This window comes from Canis lupus, chromosome 36 (genome assembly GCF_048164855.1).
Source record: "Canis lupus baileyi chromosome 36, mCanLup2.hap1, whole genome shotgun sequence".
In the NCBI taxonomy this organism is placed as follows: domain Eukaryota; kingdom Metazoa; phylum Chordata; class Mammalia; order Carnivora; family Canidae; genus Canis; species Canis lupus.
In genome coordinates this window covers 13,129,924-13,150,090 of record NC_132873.1, presented here as the reverse complement: position 1 = coordinate 13,150,090, position 20,167 = coordinate 13,129,924, and the positions used below count along the sequence as shown (strand labels likewise).

Genomic DNA, 20,167 nt, shown 5'->3' with positions numbered 1-20,167 from the left:
ATTATGATTTGTAACCTTGAGGCATTGACAGGCTTAGATTTTGAGGATTAGAGCTACATCATTCTAATGGTCTCTTTATTTAATTATTTTAATAGTCCTCCCTTTTGGTCATCTTCTCATACATGAGAAATGGACCCAAAATTTGGTATTAATGCCACTCTCAGATAAGAGTTATGTTGCTCTTGTCTCATTGTGAAACTCAGAGGTTATGATGTCAAATTCATAAAACAGTTATTTTTGCTTTTCATCTCATTGTGCATCTTCTTCTTCTCCAAGAACAGTGAGACCATGTGATAGATGGTTGATGGTTTTGAACAAGCATTTAAGATCACTGAGAGGACCTAATACAGCAGGAAGACTATAGTGATAACTATTAGGAATGTAATGCCAGGAGACCAACGGATGCTTCTCAGCCAGAGTCCCCATGAACCAAACCAGGTGGTATCAAATAAATTAAAGAAAATACCTGTTTTAGCCCAGTGGCTTATTTGTAAGTATTTTGTATTTGCTATAATGCTAGAGGTTTGGATCTAGGTACACCAAGGAGTATTGTACCCTGACATAGCAGATTCTGTTTTCAGCCAATATGTAAAGCAATTCTATTATCTAAAACCACCTTAGCAAGAAAATATAGAGATTTTGTTGTACAGCTACGGCCTTAGCTGTAAATCCAACCATAGTTGCCAGAGTAAAGGAGCACTGTCTCTCCTGTCTTTGACAGAGAAAAAAAGCAAGTAGCAAAAAAGCAATAGGAATGAATGTTTAATATTGGAGATGATGATCTTGATCTGTGTAACTTGAGAGAGCTGTCCCCAGGATGCCATCTGCATCCGAGGAGGAACCTCCCTAGTCAATTTTAATTTTAGATCTCCAGCTGGTGTGCAGTTCCAAGAGTTTAGAGGATCTCTTTTTAATGAAGGATGTAGACCCTACCATTCAAGTTCCTGAAGTTTGGCTGCCACCTAGGTAGTAAGGAGGAGCTGGTGTGGTCCCTTCCAAGGACGTTCAAGGGCAGTCTTCGTTCTTAGTGATCCTACATTAGAAAGTGGGAGACACTAGTTTGGGGAGTTGTAGCAAGATATTTGAGGAAACTAGAAGAATTTGAGATCAGTTTGGTGTACAGATAAATAACAATCATCAAAAACAGTGAACAGGACTAGGATCTGATATCCACAAATGTTACAATTTTTTTTACTGAACCCTCACGATTAGTAAACCATGATTTCTCTAGAAATCATCCTTATTTCTATCAGAGATAATCACAGTAAGGCTAATTTGTTTGCAAAATAAGTCTAATCTCATTAAACGTGGTCTGATTATTTACATAAGTGCAGTATGAATAGTGATTAATCCTGTAGGCTTTTTAAAAAATCTGCTTTGCTGGAACTTTTTATAAGGAATCTTAGATTGGACTTTTAAAAACCTCTCCCGGCTTAAGAAGCCTAGTGAGGAACTCACCATCAGACTTCACCTGGAAAACTTATAGATTTGGCTGAATTCCTCTCTCCTTGAGGTCTCCAGGATATCTTGAGCTTCCTGAGCCTGCCAGGAAGCGGCAGGCTTCCTTGCTCACATGGTAAGGCTACAGCGAATCCTATAAGCAAGACACCAGGCCAGTTTTTCCAATGAATTTTTATTGGCTCCATCAAGTCAAACCTACTCCGTTAAAACTGTCTGATCATATCTGCTTCTATGCATATTCTCAAATACAACATTACAGTCAAAGTCTTGGTAATAAAACCAATGCTTCCAGTTGTGGCCTGTTATACAAAAAACAGGTTCTTATGGATTCTGGAGGAATCAGATAAGGAGAAAAAGTTAATGTTTCCATTTTATTTATAGCAATAAGCTTTACCAAATTACTATAAGTCATAGATAGCTTAAGAGAAAAAAGAAAAAAACATATCCTTAAATCTGGAAAAATAAAACATTAAGGAACCAGCAAGATTTCAAAGGAAAAGTGTTTAAAAAAAAATAGTAATCATCCTTATCAGTCTGCTCAATTTCATATCATTAATTCTTACTCAACTTGAATCCTTTTTTCCATTAGTTCTGGAAATTCTTAACCAGAATCTTATGAAGATTCATCTTCTGAAGATGAAGCACTTCTGCAAAAGTATTGAGTAAAGCAGTAACTAAATGACAAAAAGACCTTTAAAAAAGTAGCCATGATTAAAGATCTGATGAGAGTTCATTTGATAGAGAAATATTATATGTCTGTGGCACACAAAATTTAGGATAATAACTGGACAATGAGAGTACTGACAACTTCCTAGAAACTTTGAACAATTTCTGGAATATCTGTATTAGTAACATACATCCATACACCTATAACTTCAGAAGTTTATTGTCAATTCTTACTTGACAGTGCCACCACATAATTTAACATGCCAAATAAACTAGTTTAACATCTCTCTTACAAGGTGAGAGACAAATTCTGTGAGGTTTTCTAGGGACCCTCTGGGAATACTCAAAGTTACTTTGAAATCAAAGAGACTTCATTTAGAATTTGATTTGGGGAAATTGCCAAAATGTCAAAAGGTTTGAGCATTTGAGTAAACAGGATCTCAGATCATTATGAAATAATACTTATCTATTTAACAGAAGCCACAATTTAAAACTCTTCCAAAAAGTTTTGAAAGGTAAATACAAGGGCACTTGGGTGGTTCAGTGGGTAAAGGATCTGACTTGATTTCAGATCAGGTCATGATCTCAGGGTCCTGAGATGAAGCTCTATGTTGGGGCCTGCACTGAGCTGGAACCTCTTCAAGATTCCCTCTTCCCCTGCCCTCTACCCCAATTTCTTTCTCTTTTCTTTCTTTTCTTTCTTTTCTTTTCTTTTCTTTTCTTTTCTTTTCTTTTCTTTTCTTTTCTTTCTTTTTCTTTTTCTTTTCTTTTTCTTTCTTTTTCTCTTTCTTCCAAGAAAAAGAAGAGATAGATAGATAGATAGATAGATAGATAGATAGATAGGGTTTTCTTAAGTTATCAAAGTCCTGATAAAGACAACCTGAAGCACACACAGTAAATTATTTTGGTAAAACCACAAAATCTTTGCCTTGCAGGCAGATTATCCAAAAGGTAAAAAAACACTTTTCTCAGTCGTTTATGAAAAGCAGACTGATAGTCCAAGAAAAGTTTGGTTTCTCAGCTGAGACAAAACCAAATTCTAACTTTTTTACCACTGTATTTTTGATATTACAACTCATTATTTAAAAACTTAAATACATCAATTCTAACTTTAGTTAGTTTAATCACATGTAAAATTTATTTTCCAAGATTCCTTTTCTATAAGCATTCTACAATTTTTTTCATACCCATTCAGATTTTGTTCTGCTTTTTAATCTTCCTCATTCTGGAACTACCGGTCATTCTACTTTACTCACCTATTTTTCAGTCTTATTACTTCTAAGTAGTTTTAATTGTATATATTGATTAGGATTCTTAACCCTTAGGATCCTTTATTCCTAGTGTGATAGCTAAGAAGTAAACAATTGTAGACTATTATAGTAGCATTCTGTGGATTGGCAAATTTATTAATACATTTCATAATTTCTAGAAGTGTGTTCTTCCTCACAGTAAATCTTACATCTATTTAATTCTTAACAATTATGTTTATCCATGAAAATTTCTTAAGACATTGAACATCTAATCATTTCATCTTTCTTGCTGATAAATTCTACATCAGAGATAACTTGAGATTATTGGACTTTTAGTAAGCCTATTAGAATAAGACCATTATATTTAATGCTGATAGATCTAAAGATAGTCTTGTTTTAATTAAATCAACAAACTTAAACTAGTTTTTATTTATCATAGATTATTCTAGGTCACATTATGTAGAAAAGATGTTAACGTTTGAAGCCAACGGACCACGAAAGAATTCTTGACATGCCTTTAGTGCAAAGAGGGGTTTTATTAAAGCACGAGGACAGGACCAGTGAGCAGAAAGAGTTGCACTGGGGTCATGAGTAGTGGTCTATTACATACTTTCAAGTTGGGCGGGGGTTGGGGATAGTGTAGGTCTCTAAGGAATTTTGGAAGCAAGGTTTCCAGGGCCTTGAGAGGGCTAACTATTGTTGGAAATGGCCATTTATTACTGTCGAATACAACCTGAGTCGTCAGATCCTTCAGATTTGTATTGGTGGGTCATATGCTTGGGGCATGATTGCCAACGTGTATCTCGGGGGGAGAGGGGGCAGTGATAGAAATAAAGGAAGCTTCCAAAGGAATTTTTATATGTTACAGTAGACTTACAGGATCCTGGGGGTCGGGCTAACATTGTCTCTTATTTAGCAAAGTTTTAACATGGAGGCAGTTGAGTCCCTAGAGAAATATTACTTTGCCTGTTTCAAGGAGTTGTCAATGGTCTGTAGGTAGTAAGGAAATTTAATAATTTTTCTTCTCCTTTTGTTTCCCACATCAACATGAACTTGAAAAACATTTAGATTTCTCTATTTCTGACGGTATATTTTATTTACATGTGTTTGTTTATCTGTAAGCTAACAAATAGAGCTCTTTACAAACCAATTTCCTACTCCCTATCTGGGAGTAGGAAAATATCACGTATCTGCAACATACATACATAGACATACATAAATATATGGACAAACACAGGGATCTCATAGCATTTGTTTTGAAGTTTTAGCCATGAGTCAGATGTGATAATGCAAAACTGACTGATTTATGAAAAAAACATTTGGATCTAAAGTATATTCCTAGCAGAGAGAATAAGTTAATATTACCTGCTCAGATATCTAATTCTAATATTTGTGGAAAAGACTTTGAAAATTTTTGTTCACTTAATTTCCCAAGTAGTTTCCTTTTTTTTTTTTTTTCTGTTTTCCTGACAAGAATACCTCCCTGAAGTTTGCATTTCAAGAGATGGTTCTGGGTTCCTAGGGAAAACCAGATACAACATTTACATCTCAAAGGCATAGAGAAAGGATGTAAATTTCTTCAAGAAGGACATTTGTTTCCTAATCACAATTTTTACAATATCTGAAAGCCTTTTGAGATGAATAGGGATTTGGAGATCGGTAAAAGGATGGTTGGGCTTTTAATCGTTTCTAGGGCTGCATTTCTGTTTTTGTAAAGACTCGATTTGTTAGATAAGTACAACTGTTAATTCCTCAAAGAATTGGGATGTAACTTAAATGTCAAGATGCTTACCCAGCCATACAACTACATTATCTTCAAATTGCAAATTGCTTTTTCTATATCCGGGAGAAGATCTTCAACTAAGATGGAAATCAAAAGATTCCTAGGTTCTAGATTTACAGCTGTTTCTTTGGAATGTTTTAGTAAATCCTTCCTCAATGGCATCAGAATGTTTTACTTTTCTTCTAGGCACATAGTTTCATTTTGACTTAGAGGAGGTGGCATTAAAAACAAAAGTTCCTATGAGGCTCTGAATATCAGTTCCTAATTTCTGGCCAACTTCTGACTATAGAGCTACTTAAACAACAACAACAACAACAACAAAACCCTTTTGAATAACTTGTTAGGTTTTATCTGGGACAAATAGTAAATATTTCTGGCAGTATTGAACAATCCCTTGGACACATGGGGGGAGGGATGGACAAAGATGATGCAAAAGATACTCCCTTCCCAAAATCCAGAGCAACCCCCAACAACAAATAGAGTGCCTGGTTGAGATTGCTTTCTCTCTAGGCACTTCATAAATGGGTAAGCTTCTCTAAAATGGTTAAAAGTTGTCCACTGTGGTCACTGTAATTCAAGATTACCTTTGGTAAGGTTAACTTACTTGTTCAGCCTTAAAACAAAATTTTATTCACCTGAGGCCTCATACTGGGCCAGTCTGGTTTAGTTCAGACCCAGTCTGAACCCATACCCCGCCTAATTTCTAAATCAGTCCTCAGAAGCCAGTTTGACCCAGTCTAACTCTGGCCAGCTTTCAGACCCTGTATGGAAAAAGAAATGCTGGGGCACCTGAGTGGCTTAGTCATTGAGCATCTGATTCTTGATTTCAGTTCAGGTCTTGATCTCAGAATCATGAAATCAAGCCCTGCATTGGGTTCCACGTCCACTTAGGATTCTCTCTCCCTCTCCCTCTGTCTCTCCCCAGCTCCGGCTCTCTCTCTCTATCTCTTTCTCTCTCTTTCTCTCTGAAAAAGAAGAAGCTAAAATGGAGTCTGCAAGTTCAGGAGCTCCACAGATACCTGGTTGTTTATTGCTCCTGGGGGCCATTGGGACTCCTTTGATTCCCTCTTCTGGTACCAGAACTGTTAGAACATTAACTGGGATATACTAAAAATTTGAAGAGTTTATTTGAGCAAAAATCAATTCAAAATGGGCAGCCACAAAGGAGAAGTAGTTAGAAGCATTCCCTAGGAGACCATTTTTTAGCATTAGCTAGAAGATTCTCCTCATTCTTTTTGTTTTTTTAAAAATATTTATTTATTTATTTATTCATGAGAAACACAGAGAGGAGAGAGAGAGAAGCAGAGACAGGCAGAGGGAGAAGCAGGCTCCATGCAGGGAGCTTGACGTGGGACTCCATCCTGGGTCTCCAGGATCACACCCTGGGCTGAAGGTGGCACTAAACCACTGAGCCACCCGGGCTGCCCCTCCTCATTCTTTTTCATGTCTACTAAATATTTCATTGAATGAGCATAAGTTTCTTTAACCTGGCCTACTAATTGAAGGTTTATTATACTACAGTGCACCAAATGTCTTTGTAAAATATTTTTGTTTGCATTAAAACTTGGATTTTTTTTTTTCTCTACTACATGTTTCTCAGAGAGAGTGCAGGGAGGAGCATGCTCCTTGAGTATGAGACAGACATGGAAACGTCCATGGAAGATATGAACAGGTAGACTGGGCTTTAAGAAAAGCTAGAAGGAAGTGGATGGTGTATGCAAAGCCACATAGGGTATGGAAACACACAGGGCTTATTTGGAAAGCTAGAGAAGGAATTGAAACTTGGGTGGCCTTTGTAGAGGGATCCCCAGTCCATGGTATTAGACAAGTGAGTTGGACTCAGATTGTAACAGCCCTTGAATGACACTCACTGGATGATGGACTTTCCATTGAACTTTGGAAAACCACTCATGGGTTCTGACCCAAAGAGTAGTGTTGTATATAGACTATGTGTATTACCAAGTTGAATATGGTAGCAAGGAGTAAAGCAGTTCGATTTTAGATGGTTAGGAGACGTATAGTTGATGACATGATGTTAAAGCTAATGAGAAAAAGGGCAAAGGTGGAAATAAGCTTGGAGAAATATCTGATCTATATGGCAGCTGAAGCACTGAGAGTAGATGGGGTCTCTGGGGGAAGAATCTGTAGAAGAAAGAGCAGAAGGATGAACACTAAGCCATTGGCCTTTTCTACCTAAAGAGAACAGGAAGGGGAGTGGCCAATAGCAAACCCTGGAAAATGACCAGAAAAGTAGGGGAACTCAACCTCAAACTATGCAAGCAAAGGAGAGTAGCTCTTCAGGAAGATTGTTATGAAAGTGTTAAAAACTGAAAGGAAACAAATGCTATAAAAAGTACCACTGGATCTACTGATTAGTGAGCATTACAAGAAAACTGCTTCGGTGCAGGGATTGAGGTAAAACTCCCACTTGCAATGATGTAAAGAGAGACTGTAGTGTTTAAAAATTGAGACAGAGTAGAGCATGCTTTAAAGAAAAGTAAAAAGGAGAAAGAGTGGAAATTTAAGGAACTAGTAGGATAAATAAAAGGTTTATCAAATACTAATGGTCACAAGAGCTAACATTCTTATAGCACTATGGCACATGCATGGTCTTCCTTGATCCTTGTAACAACCATTTTTTTTTAAAGATTTGTTTATTTATTTATTCATAAGATACACACACACAGAGGCAGAGACACAGGGAGAGGGAGAAGCAGGCTCCATGCAGGGAGCCCGACATGGGGCTTGATCGTGGGACTCCAGGATCATGCCCTGGACTGAAGGCAGTGCTAAACCGCTGAGCCACCCGGGCTGCCCACAACCATTTTATAGATAAGCAAACTGCAACTCAGATGGTTGAAAGGGCTTATCTAAGTGCACACAGATCAGAAGCAGCAGGGCTAGGAGACCAAACCCAGATCTTCTGACTGCACACATAGATGTCCCTCCCATATGCCACATTGCCTCTCAAAAATAAGACATGCTTTAGAAGCATGTAGTACTTTTCATGTCACAGAGCACTTTCTCATAGATTATTTTCTCTTATTCTAACAACAAATTTGGAGGCAGGTATCATCATCATCATCGTAATTATCATCATTATCATTGACATTCTGCTCCTAAAGAAACAGAGGCTCGAAGAGGTGGAGAGGCTTTTCCAGGAGCACATAGCAGAGAGATTTCAGAGCTGGCACTCAACCGCAGCTGTCCAACACAATTGTCTGAGTATGTTTTGATGATCCAGGAAAAAGTACAAGAGAGATTTTAAATTATGTTTTTATGATTGTCACTGGCTCATCCATCTATGCTATGGAGTGTATTTTTCTGCCCCGTTATTCATTAACTCTGTAACTCATTGTGGCACTTGACCTTTCTCTTATTGATATTTGACTTTTCCCAAAATTAAAAAAACAGCAATGGTATTATGATTCATGAAATCTCTTTTGGCTTCTCCATCTCTTCTATCTCTCAGAAGGGTGGAAGTTTTTAATACCATCTACAATGTAGATTTTATTTTTAATATAATGTAACTGGGACAGTTTTTAATGGACATTTTTATGCACTGTCCCCAGATTGCTATGACATGATTCTTGTCATTTCCTCAAAAGGGCATTTCAGTATATAATTTCCTTTCCTCGTTTGCTTCCTCTCACATTCACTTTTCACTGTGAGCCAAAGGAAAATTTGCTCAGAATGAGGTATTCTACTGAAATAGCATGTTACCACTGCCCTCACCAGATATTGGAAGATTGTGGATGGCACAAAGGATAAGGTTTGGGTTTCAGTGGCTGAAGTGAAAATTGCTTTCACCAATTCTGGTGGGCTGGCTCCCCTAGGTCAGGAGTCATTTTCAGGAGACAAGAACAGCTCCCTACTTCCCCCCATCCCAGGGAACCAAGCAAAATTAAAAGGTGTGTAGCTGATGAATTGTTGGTTGTCTCTAGCTGCCATGTTCCTGCTGTGTGCGGTGAAAGTCCCCGAGGCTGTGTCTGACATGTTGATGTCAGAGTTCCACCACCCAGAGACCGTGCAGAGGCTGAATGCTGTTCTCAAGTTCCACACACTCTGGAGGTTTCGATACCAGGTCTGGCCCCGGATGGAGGAAGGAGCACAGCAGATTTTTAAGGTAAGGGATAGTTCCTCCATTGGAGAATAGCAAATCCAAACCAAGGCTTGTTTAAATCCTTGAACCTCAAATGGATAGTGTATGGCCCAAGAGATGCTTCTTTTTTTTCTCTGTGATTATATAAGTCAACCTAAGTCATATATGAATGAATTCTTGTTTTAAAAAATATTGAAATATGGAAGAGTGGTAGGATAAGAAAATCAAGTTTCTATAAACCTCAAGATCCCACTACCATCCCCAGTGGTATGCCCATAAAAGGTTGGGATGTAATCTTTCAGATACTTTGCTGTATTTATACATATAGATATTTTTGGAGGATGGGGTAATTAACACAAATAGAGATCATATAGTTGAAACCCTTCTTTTTTAATGAGTAAACTGAGACACAGTGACATTCATCCTGTGCTCTATAACATCATGTACTCTATAAGATGATTTCATAGTTATACTTCAGACTCATTCTAGCTTATTTTCCATCTTACTCACTCTTCTGGTATCAACTAACAGATCCCGCCTCCCAGTATAAACTTCACCCTGCCCTCACCAGTGCTTGGAATGCCATCTGTCCCAATGTTTGACCCCCCGTGGGTCCCTCAGTGCAGTGGGAGTGTCCAGGACCCCATTAACGAAGACCAGTCTGTGAGTAACGGTCATTTTCTCTCTCCTCTCTTCAGGCTCCATGGTGTACATGTAATAAGAGAGAAGAACAATAAGTGCATGAGACAATTTACAATTTGTTCATTCTCATCATAAGAGTGTGACAACAACACTGAAAATCAGCCATGAAAGGTCTTTGTTCTTGTGAATAGAATAGAAGGAACTAATATCCAGTAGTGAGCATTTGCAGACCTCCATGCCAACACAGTTTTGTTTTATGATCACAGTAGTAGCCACCTTTCACAGCTCTGAAAAGCATTAGCCATTGTTTTTTGTTTTTTTTTTTTGACCAAGGGTAGCATTTTTGTCTCTAGTTATTATAAAACAAACATATTCATCTAATCTGTAATACCTAAGCTACCCAGAAGTTAATGAGATTGGCCCTGGATGAATAAGAAAAAGAACTGAATTGACAGCTCTTATTTCCTTGTTTGAACGTTGGTCTGTTCTCCATTTTGTTAATCATCCCAAATATCACCTCAGGTCTTGTGTACTCTAATATATCGTGGCTGGATGTAATATAATTCATAAACAGTTAAGTTTATAACACCGTCCATAGACAAGAACCAAGAATATGTGCCTTTTGAAAAAAATGAGTGCAAAATATGCCTTTTTTACCTATTGAATAGCATTTTTCTGAATTATAAGAGTAATGTAGAAACTACGGAAAAAAAAAAAACCATACCTTTTTGTACAAATCCATGACTATTTTCTTGCACAAACTCCCATGGAATTAGGCCAATTGGAATTAAAAATTACAGATGTTTGATACATCACCCAAAATAGTCCCAGGAAGATTTTACCCATATACAATAGAACGGGAAAGTGTGTCATCTTTATTCAAATTAGTTAGTATTATATTTTAATGCCACTTTGGCAAAAAAACAAAGTTATTGGGTTTTTTATTCATATTCTTTAAAAAGTCACTTGGATATATAAAGTTAGGCTGAACAGTTTTGCACATCACACATTTGCTAGTCATTGTAGTTTTCTTTAGAGAACTGTTTGAGCTCTTTATTCCTATAAATATTTTAATTCTCCTGCATATAGTATTTTTTATCTAATGGGTTTCATGCCAAAGAGAAAACACACCTGGTTCTTTCTCCGTATATACAGTAAATCCAGCATCTGAATTACTGGCATAAGGATCTTTGATTTGTCACCTGTATAGACAGTGGATTCATTTGAGCCAAGTATATTCTCTATCCCAAGTTCACAGTGAATTTGAAACCAAGACCCCTGATTCTATATTCAGGTTTCCTTTTCTCATTCCATAATTCTTACTTTACCTTAATATAATGAACCAGCTTAACCCCTGGCCTGCAAATAAATTGCCATGTGGCCCATCTAATGCCCTTAATTGTTACTGTGCCATTCAACATAGGAAACTTTTAGTCTTATATAAAAATCCTGCATTCAACCTTTGTAACACTGTCAATTCTCATAATTTCTATTCACTAACTTTGTTTCTACAAATATTGTTAAGTATTTACAGTGTGCCACTCTATTTACCTGCAATAATTAGGTATTTACAATGTGGTAGATACTCAAGATATGAAAATGAAATAAATCATATAACTAATTGTTAAGGGAGAGAGAGAGATCATGTTCCCCCTCCTCTCCATGGTTCTTTCCCTTTTATTAACCTTATTAAATAAATGTCCTCCATTTAAAACTATTTCAAAAAGTTGTGAAAAGGAATGGAGTATTAAAATTTTTTATTTGATTTTCATGTTTAAAGTGGATCCTTACTATCCCCCCCAAATTCTAAAGATGAAATCCTAAAACTTAAAGACACCCTTGAAGAAATATTCTCATTGAATGAAAATGATTAGCTTTGTTACACAGAACCTGGAAACCTGGTAGAAAAACGATTGGCCATGAAACTAGATCATAGGTGCCCTACTAGTTTCTGAGGACAAAGTGCAACATTTGTGTAATTCTATGGGAAGATTCTTTATGGTTGTGACCTTGCAGAACAGTTTCTATAAAATAAATTGGTCTCCATGTCTCCATAGAAATCCTTTTCAGCCCGAGCTGTATCCCGCTCCCATCAGAGGGCAGAACACATATTAAAGAATTTGCAACAGGAGGAGGAGAAGAAACGTCTTGGTAGAGAAGCCAGTCTCATCACCGCCATCCCCATCACCCAGGAGGCTTGCTATGAGCCCACCTGCACACCCAACTCAGAGCCAGAAGAAGAAGGTGCCCTCTACACACAGGACTTCCTGGGGGGCTAAGTCACTTGCTTAGAAATAGAAAGGACTTGCTTTGAAATAAACATGAGTGATTCTATGTGACATGAGATGATATGCACGCTCTCTCTCTCACCTCCTGACACTAGTAAAAGAAAGAGGAAAGTTGGTATTTTTTCATTTTTGGAGGTGGCCTGTTTGTAGAGGAGGAAGTTAGCCACATTGAATGAACCAGTATGATAATGGACCATGCAGGATTCGGACAAAAGCTAAATCCTGAGTGTATGTGAAAGTAAATACATCATTAAAAATTTCATTTCCTCCTTTAAAATGGGCTTAGTCCATTAACCATCAACCTTCACAAATGTAGCCGATTTGTTGGTGAGCATCAAAAATAATTTATGAACCATTCTAATTCAGTGATCCTCTGCCTTGCTTTTGTGGAATCTATGGGAGGGATTTTCTGTCTTTCTAAAAGATTTTTTTTTCCCATTCGCAAGTACACTCTAAATTACTGAAGCCTTATGCTCTGAGAGCAGTATATGCTTATGATGTAGGTACAGCTGTAGTTGTGAAGATAACTTTGTCATACAACCAAAGGTCACATTCCCCATTTTCTTTGCCAGTAGAAGAAGTCACCAATCTGGCATCCCGTCGACTGTCTGTGAGTCCATCCTGTACGTCCAGCACTTCCCACAGGAATTACTCCTTCCGCCGAGGGTCTGTTTGGTCCGTGCGTTCCGCTGTTAGTGCTGAAGGTTGGTCCTCTTAGAAATGTGTTCTTGGTTCCTCATGACCTGTGTCCGTTTTGAAATATGTTCCAGCTAGTATTCTTCTTACACTTCACTGTCTTCATTAAATAACTTGTTTCATGACTTGAAGTTCAAAAAAGAGATATTAGATTGAGTGGTACCCTAATTTTTTTTTAACCCAGCAATTGTTCTTTATAAATTGGCTCTGTTTAAATTACATTGCAAATAATCCTAATGCTGCAGGTTTTCAACCTTGGATACACCATACAATCAACTGAGGAGCTTTAAAAATAATACCCAAGCCACACCCAAGACCAAATCAGAAGTCCTAAGAATGGGACCCACACATTAGGATTTTTAAAATCTATTTGGGGTGGAGATTCCAGTGAGTGGCCAGGACTCAGTAGTATGCTTTAGGTTGCTGTTCTGGAATAATTTAACAATCAAAGGAAAAAACAAAACAAAACAATCAAAGGAAGACCAGAGTTCATGCTACTCCTATAATGAAATCTGATTCCAGTGGGAGGGTAGGGGGTGTGGGAAGTGTGATACCCTTCAGTTCCAAGAATTTAAAGAATATATTTTCTCTAATCATGAATAATTGACTAGGACTCATTGCTCCGTGGTTATACACGTTTCATCACTAATTTATAAAGTAATTAAAAAGCTGTACAGAAGCCAGTGGTTCTCATCCGTAGGCTGCATAACCCTTGGGAACTTCAAAAGTGACCAGTGCTAATTAATCACAACTTATAGGGATTGGGCCAAAGGTACATTTATATTTTTTATAACATATAATTTTATTGAGGCATGATTCATGTACCATAATATTCATCCTTTTTTTAATATTCATCCTTTTGAAGTGCACAATGCATTGATTATTGTGCACTATTATGCCACCATTATGCAATGGTTAGCACCTCTAACCGTAAATGTTTGGAAATATTTTCATCAACCTAAAAAGAGACTTTAATTCATTACCAGTCATACTTCATCCACACTTTCTCCAACCTATGGCAAGAAAGAATCTATCTTCTATTTCCACAGATTTGCTTACTCTGTACATTTCAAATGAGTGAAGTCATACAATATGTGGCCTTTTGTGACTGGATGCTTTCACTCAGCATATTTTCAGGGTTCATCCATGTTGCCTCATATATCAGCTCTTCATTACCAGATAATGTTCCATTAAATGGATATACCACATTGTTTATTAATTCACCAGTTGGTGGACATTTGGGTTGTTTCCACTTTTTGGCTATTATAAACTATACTACTATGAAAAGTTACCTACAAGTTTTGTGGGGTAAACTGGCAAGCTATTTTCAAAAGTAAGTGTGTCATTTTACCTTCCTACCAAAAAGTGTGATTGCTCCACCTTTTTGAATAGTCAGAATCATCTTGGAAATGAAGAACAAAGCTGGAAGACTCACATTTCCTAATTTTAAAACTTACTGCAAAGAGGCAGTAATCAATATTGTTTGGTATTGACATAAGGATTGATAGTAAATCAATGGAATAGAAATCACCAACCAGAAGTAAACCATTATATTTATGTTGATTTCATGTTTGAAAAGGGTGCCATGAAAATTCAATAAGGAAAGAACAGTCTTTTCAACAAATGGTGCTGAGACAACTAGATATCTATAACTGAAAGAATTAGATAGGAAAGTTTGAACTGAGAAATGTTGTTGTGTTAGAATGACAATACTGAGAAAGCACCCCGATTATGTCTGTCCCTTCAGATGAAGAACACACCACTGAACACACGCCAAACCACCATGTGCCTCAGCCCCCACAAGCTGTGTTTCCAGCATGCATCTGTGCAGCAGTGCTCCCCATCGTTCATCTAATGGAGGATGGTGAGGTGCGGGAAGATGGAGTAGCAGGTATAGTGTGGACTAGAAAAACCATCAGTAACTCTCATAAAGTACTTAAGCTGTTATCTGATGGAGGATAGTGGGGTGCTTTTGAAGACATTAACTACTGGTCACATGTTGAGTTGTTTTATGTACATATTACAATTACAGTTTTGTAGTACACTATGCTAACATTATCACTGTCTCCATCTCCTTGTCCCACTACCTTTATGACCAAGAAATTGCATTTAAAATAAATACATGGAAAAAATTTAAAAAAAAATAAATACTTGGGTCCAGAGGCATTGTTGAGAACCAGAGAACCAAATAACACTTATTTGGCCACATGAAAATCAAATAGTAATTCTGTCCATGTTAGAAATCTTAGCCATTAACTTGATAGTACCAATGCCATCTGTTTCACTTGATTACCTTTACAGACGTATGACCTAAAGAGAATAGTTGCAAAATGAAATGATAAATTATGGGTAAAGGTGATTGACATTTGTAACAGACAACAGATTAGTATTTTTAATGTTGTTATTTAAAAAAGGCTTGGAGCCCAATAATGATGTTTTTAAACATCAATAGAAAAATGGGCAAAGGATATAAATACAGAGACCAATGTGTTAAGACAACAATGAAGTTTTACCTTTCATCTAAAAAAGTACTAAAAAAGTACAGAGATTTTTTCATTTTATTATTTTGAGTATAGTTGACATACAATGTTATATTAGTTTTGAGTGTACAGTGTAGTGATTCAACTTCTCTGTAATGCTACGCTCACTACAAGTACAGCTACTGTGCAAAGATTATTCTAAATGAAGATACCCATAGTTGGTAAAGATTCAAGAGAAAAAAGAATTCTCACACCTTGCTGATGGGAGTATGGAGTTCAGTACAAGCATTCTGGAACAAAGTTTCACAATCTCTGTCAAAAACCTTAAAAGTGTGAAAGCCCTTTGATACAGGTGTTGGACTCCTAGCGATTTCCTAGGGCAATGATCAGGGCTATATAAGGGTCTATATAGGATGCTACACGTTGTATGTTATTAAAAATAACAAATATTAAAGAAGAGTTTAAATGTCCGACAAGCAATTAGCTAATCATGGTACCTCCATATGACAGCATTCTGTGCACATTAGAAATAGCATTCTAGAAGAATATGAACATTAAAAATTTTTAATAAATTGCTAAGTAAAAAACCAAGTACCAAAGAATATTTTCTGCATATTATTTAAAAGTACATTTAAATATAATTTTCACATACATGAAAAGGCATACTACAAAATGTTTATGATTGTTTCTGTGATTGATAGACTTGCCAGTATTATTTTTGTCTTTTTCTGTATCTTTCATGTTTTAAATGTTAAATCGCCCTACTTCAGCAATTAGAATAAAAATAATGTACAGGGATCCCTGGGTGGCGCAGCGGTTTGGCGCCTGCCTTTGGCCCAAGGCGCGATCCTGGAGACCCGGGATCGAATCCCACATCTGGCTCCCATGCATGGAGCCTGTTTCTCCCTCTGCCTGTGTCTCTGCCTCTCTCTCTCTCTCTCTCTCTGTGACTATCATAAATAAATTTTAAAAAAATTAAAAAAAATAATGTACAAAGTTAGTTTCACAATCAATTTCAATCTAAGGAAAACCCGCACTTGTTTTAATTATTTATAAAGACACATAAAAGCTAGAGCTTATATTTACATATCTCTTGTTAATATTACTTATTTATATGGCTCACATTTTTAATTGGATGGTTGGTTTCAGAAGCAAAATATTGATATCATTTATTTACAACACAGGCTGAATGACAAATTCATGCTAAATCCTATGTTTCTAGTTTAGAAAATTAAATTAATTAAACCATTTAGACTGAAGATCATCCAGTGCTTATCTACCACTCACTTCTATCCACCTGTTTCCCTAGCTGGGCCACTTTCAGGCAGTCTTGGCCTGATCATTTTCACCAAAGAAGAAGAAGCACTTCACGTTAAGAATAATTATTTATTCCTAAGACATCCTCATTAGATGTGGCAGCCTGGCTTAACTATTTTATCCCCTGAGGGAGATACTATTTAAAGCATTCACATGAACAGTAAAAGGTCAACTCTAATTCATATGCATTCTAAACCAAAACAGATTTTCTAAAAACCAAATAATTACTTTAGAAATTTCTCCATACAACCAACTTTGAAAGATGACTTTAAGTTGGTACTTACCACTCCTAATATTAATTTCCAAAACAAAGATTCAGTAATGTATTCTTTCTTTTTAAATTGAGATATAGGGCAGCCTGGGTTGCTCAGCGGTTTAGCACCACCTTCAGCCCAGGGTATGATCCTGGAGTCCCAGGGTCAAGTCCCACATCAGGCTCCCTGCATGGAGCCTGCTTCTCCCTCTGCCTGTGTCTCTGCCTCCCTCTCTCTCTTTCTGTGTCTCTCATGAATAAATAAATAAAATCTTTAAAATCAATAAATCAATAAATAAAGATATAATTGATACATAGCATTGTATTCGTTTTAGGCATACAATATAATAATTCGATATATGCATATATTATGAAAGTTTAGTTAACACCCATTACCACCTGTAGTAACATTTATTTTTATAATAAGAACTTCTAAAACTTTCTTTCTTAGCAACCTTCAAATATATGATGCAATATTGTTAACGGTCACCAGGCTGTATGTTGCATCCCCAGGATTTATTCATTTGTCTTATAATTGCAAGTTTTTACCTCCAGACCACCTTCATTCATTTACTGCACCCCACCTCTGGCAACCACCAGTCTGCTCTCTGTATCTAGGAGTTTGGTTTATTTTATTTTTTTAAAGATTTTATTTATTTATGAGACACCAAGAGAGAGAGGCAGAGACACAGGCAGAGAGAGAAGCAGGCTCCATACAGGGAGCCCGACGTGGGACTCAATCCCAGGACCCCGGGATCATGCCCTGGGCTGAAGGCAGCGCTAAACCGCTGAACCATCTGGGCTGCTCAAGTTTGGTTAATTTTAGATTCCACATGTGAGATCATATAGTATTTGTCCTTTTCTGTCTGATTTATTGCATTTAACATAATGCCCTCAGAATCCATCTTTATTATCACAAATGTCAGGATTTCCTTCTAAGGCTGAATGATAGACTGTTGTGAATCACAAATGTATTCTTTACAACAGCAATTCTAAAATCTAAAGACTATCTTGTACTCCTTCGTTACCTTTTCTTTATAGGTGAAAATGTTCAGAAGCAAACAACGAGAACAAATATCTACCTTTCAGCAGGAAAAGAGTTCACAGAACCTTGTTAAGGCAAAAAAGAGAGACTAGTTAAAGCTTAGTAAATTGTTTGAATAGTTCATCTAATACTTTGTCTCTATTTAAGACAAATGTTCAATGTCCTCTCTCTTCTGAAGTGAGCGCTGTGGCCCAACAAGTCTTATGGAATTGTCTAATTGAAGATCCATCAACAGTTCTTCGACATTTTCTGGAAAAACTGACCATCAGCAATAGACAAGTAAATTCCTCTTTCTTTAGAGTATAGCCGTGTAGCTATGTGTGTGAACACTGTTGAAAGCAGACAATGGGCTTCATAGCGCTGTGTAGAGAACATTAATGTCTGACACATAGCAAATAAGTCCTTTAGGTAATGATAATGATGAACAGTACTAAAATCTGTTTTCTTTCAAATTGGTCCATTGATTGATGTCTCCATATGTGTTTGGTACAAGAGTGGTGATGACCCTAAGATACTGAAAGATATTCAGTCTTATAGACAAAATATTAAATTCAGCTTAGTGTTCTTAGTGATGGGTACATTTCCTGAATTCTGATTGCTTGGTAGTCTGTGATACAGGTAGGATTATTAGAATATGTTGAAACTGTGCGTTTCTTAAAAAAAAATAATTTAGCAGGCCACCTGTAAGAAGATTATGCCAAATAAAAGTAGTTTTCTGAGCAATGGCAAAATACTCTGATTTTTAAAAAGTATTTGTTCATTTCTGTGTTATGGTCCTGTTGGTGGGAAGGTTAAGTTTAGTTTCTGAAAGGTAAGGTTAATTACAGACATCTCTGTCTATCTTCTCTCGACCTAGCTTTATCTCCTCACCTCAAAACCTAGGAAGCAGACCTGTGAAGTTCATTACACCTCATTTAGGTCTGCCTTACATTTCCATCACACCTGGAAGTCACAACAAATAGAGTTGACTAAATGTACAGCTTTCCTGTGATTTGCCTATGACCTGTAGACACAGTCTAAATTTTTACTAAAAAAAAACAAAAAAAAACTTGTCTACTGCTCAGTGATTTCATAGTTTAGCTCCTAAGAGAAGGTATTACAGTTGGTTTAAATACTGTTTAATAAGTATCACCTATACTATATGAAAATGCTGGACATAGTGGAAAGCAACATGAGGGAGAAGGAAGAGCTTCCCTCACTTTTTAAGAAGTTAATTTTATTTCCTGCAGCATGGCAGCAGAATGAGATGTGGAAATTCTCTTCTTCTTTCAGGATGAGTTAATGTACATGCTGCGCAAACTTCTCTTAAATATCGGAGACTTTCCTGCCCAGACGTCTCACATCCTCTTCAACTACTTGGTGAGTTTTGCCTCCAATAAGATAAAAATGTTCATTTCCAGTTAGGAAGCAGCAACATGAGAAAAAAAAAAAAGGTCTAGGGAATTTTTTTTTTTCAATAAGATCCCATTAATGATACGGCTGAAGGTAGATCATGATCAGTTAAATTCACCGTTTGTATGGGGAAGCCCCTGCTGACACACTACGTGGCACGTGGTGGGCACTCAAGAAATGTCGGCTTCATCTTTGTCTTCCTTTGGCATCATACAACTTGCTTATGTTGGTTCTTAATTTTGGTTTTCTGTTAAGAAAACTTATATGTCATTTTAGTGACATATTTTTTCCTATCTCACTTTTAAAATACACACACACACACACACACGCATACAGAGAGAGGCAAATGTTGCCCTAGATGGAAAGTATTTGTGAGTGTATCTTTCCATAGCAACTATCTTTGCTTTAAACCATCCCAACAGCTCCTTTCTGAACCCTCCAGAATGTACCAGTTTCTTTAGGATCGCCTCCTTACACCCTAAAAGAATATGCAGTTTGGGGATGATTAGCCTGATGCGTCTTCTTTGAAATTGCACGTTAATCCAGACAAATGGCCAAGTGAATGTCTGTGTGGGGAGAACTTCTTTCTCCCTTACTATTGTTAGTCTTCTAGCAGGTCGGGAAAGAGGACAAGTATCCACATGCATCTGTAGCAGAATGCAAAACTTGACACTACAGCTCTTATGTGCAGAGAAAATTTGTAATCCCTTTCTCTCATCTCTGACTGATTTGGTTTTCCTCCCAAGTGCCCACCAGCTGGTTGACAAGGGAAAGAATATAAATAAGTGTCCA

At 37.0% G+C, this 20,167-nt stretch overlaps 1 protein-coding gene across 14 annotated transcripts in view; it reads left to right on the top strand.

The window, feature by feature from the left end:
* UNC80 (unc-80 homolog, NALCN channel complex subunit) overlaps positions 1-20,167 on the top strand; it is a 215,899-nt gene that overhangs the window by 132,177 nt on the left and 63,555 nt on the right. For 12 of the 14 annotated variants that reach the window (XM_072813429.1, XM_072813432.1, XM_072813427.1 and 9 more), the window contains 7 exons: positions 9,105-9,286; positions 9,794-9,925; positions 11,962-12,148; positions 12,765-12,896; positions 14,636-14,779; positions 18,162-18,262; positions 19,256-19,342. In XM_072813429.1, the coding sequence (XP_072669530.1) occupies positions 9,105-9,286; positions 9,794-9,925; positions 11,962-12,148; positions 12,765-12,896; positions 14,636-14,779; positions 18,162-18,262; positions 19,256-19,342 (965 nt within the window). The remainder of the gene's footprint in view (positions 1-9,104; positions 9,287-9,793; positions 9,926-11,961; positions 12,149-12,764; positions 12,897-14,635; positions 14,780-18,161; positions 18,263-19,255; positions 19,343-20,167) is intronic. The other 2 variants (XM_072813428.1, XM_072813420.1) reach the window with 1 other exon arrangement.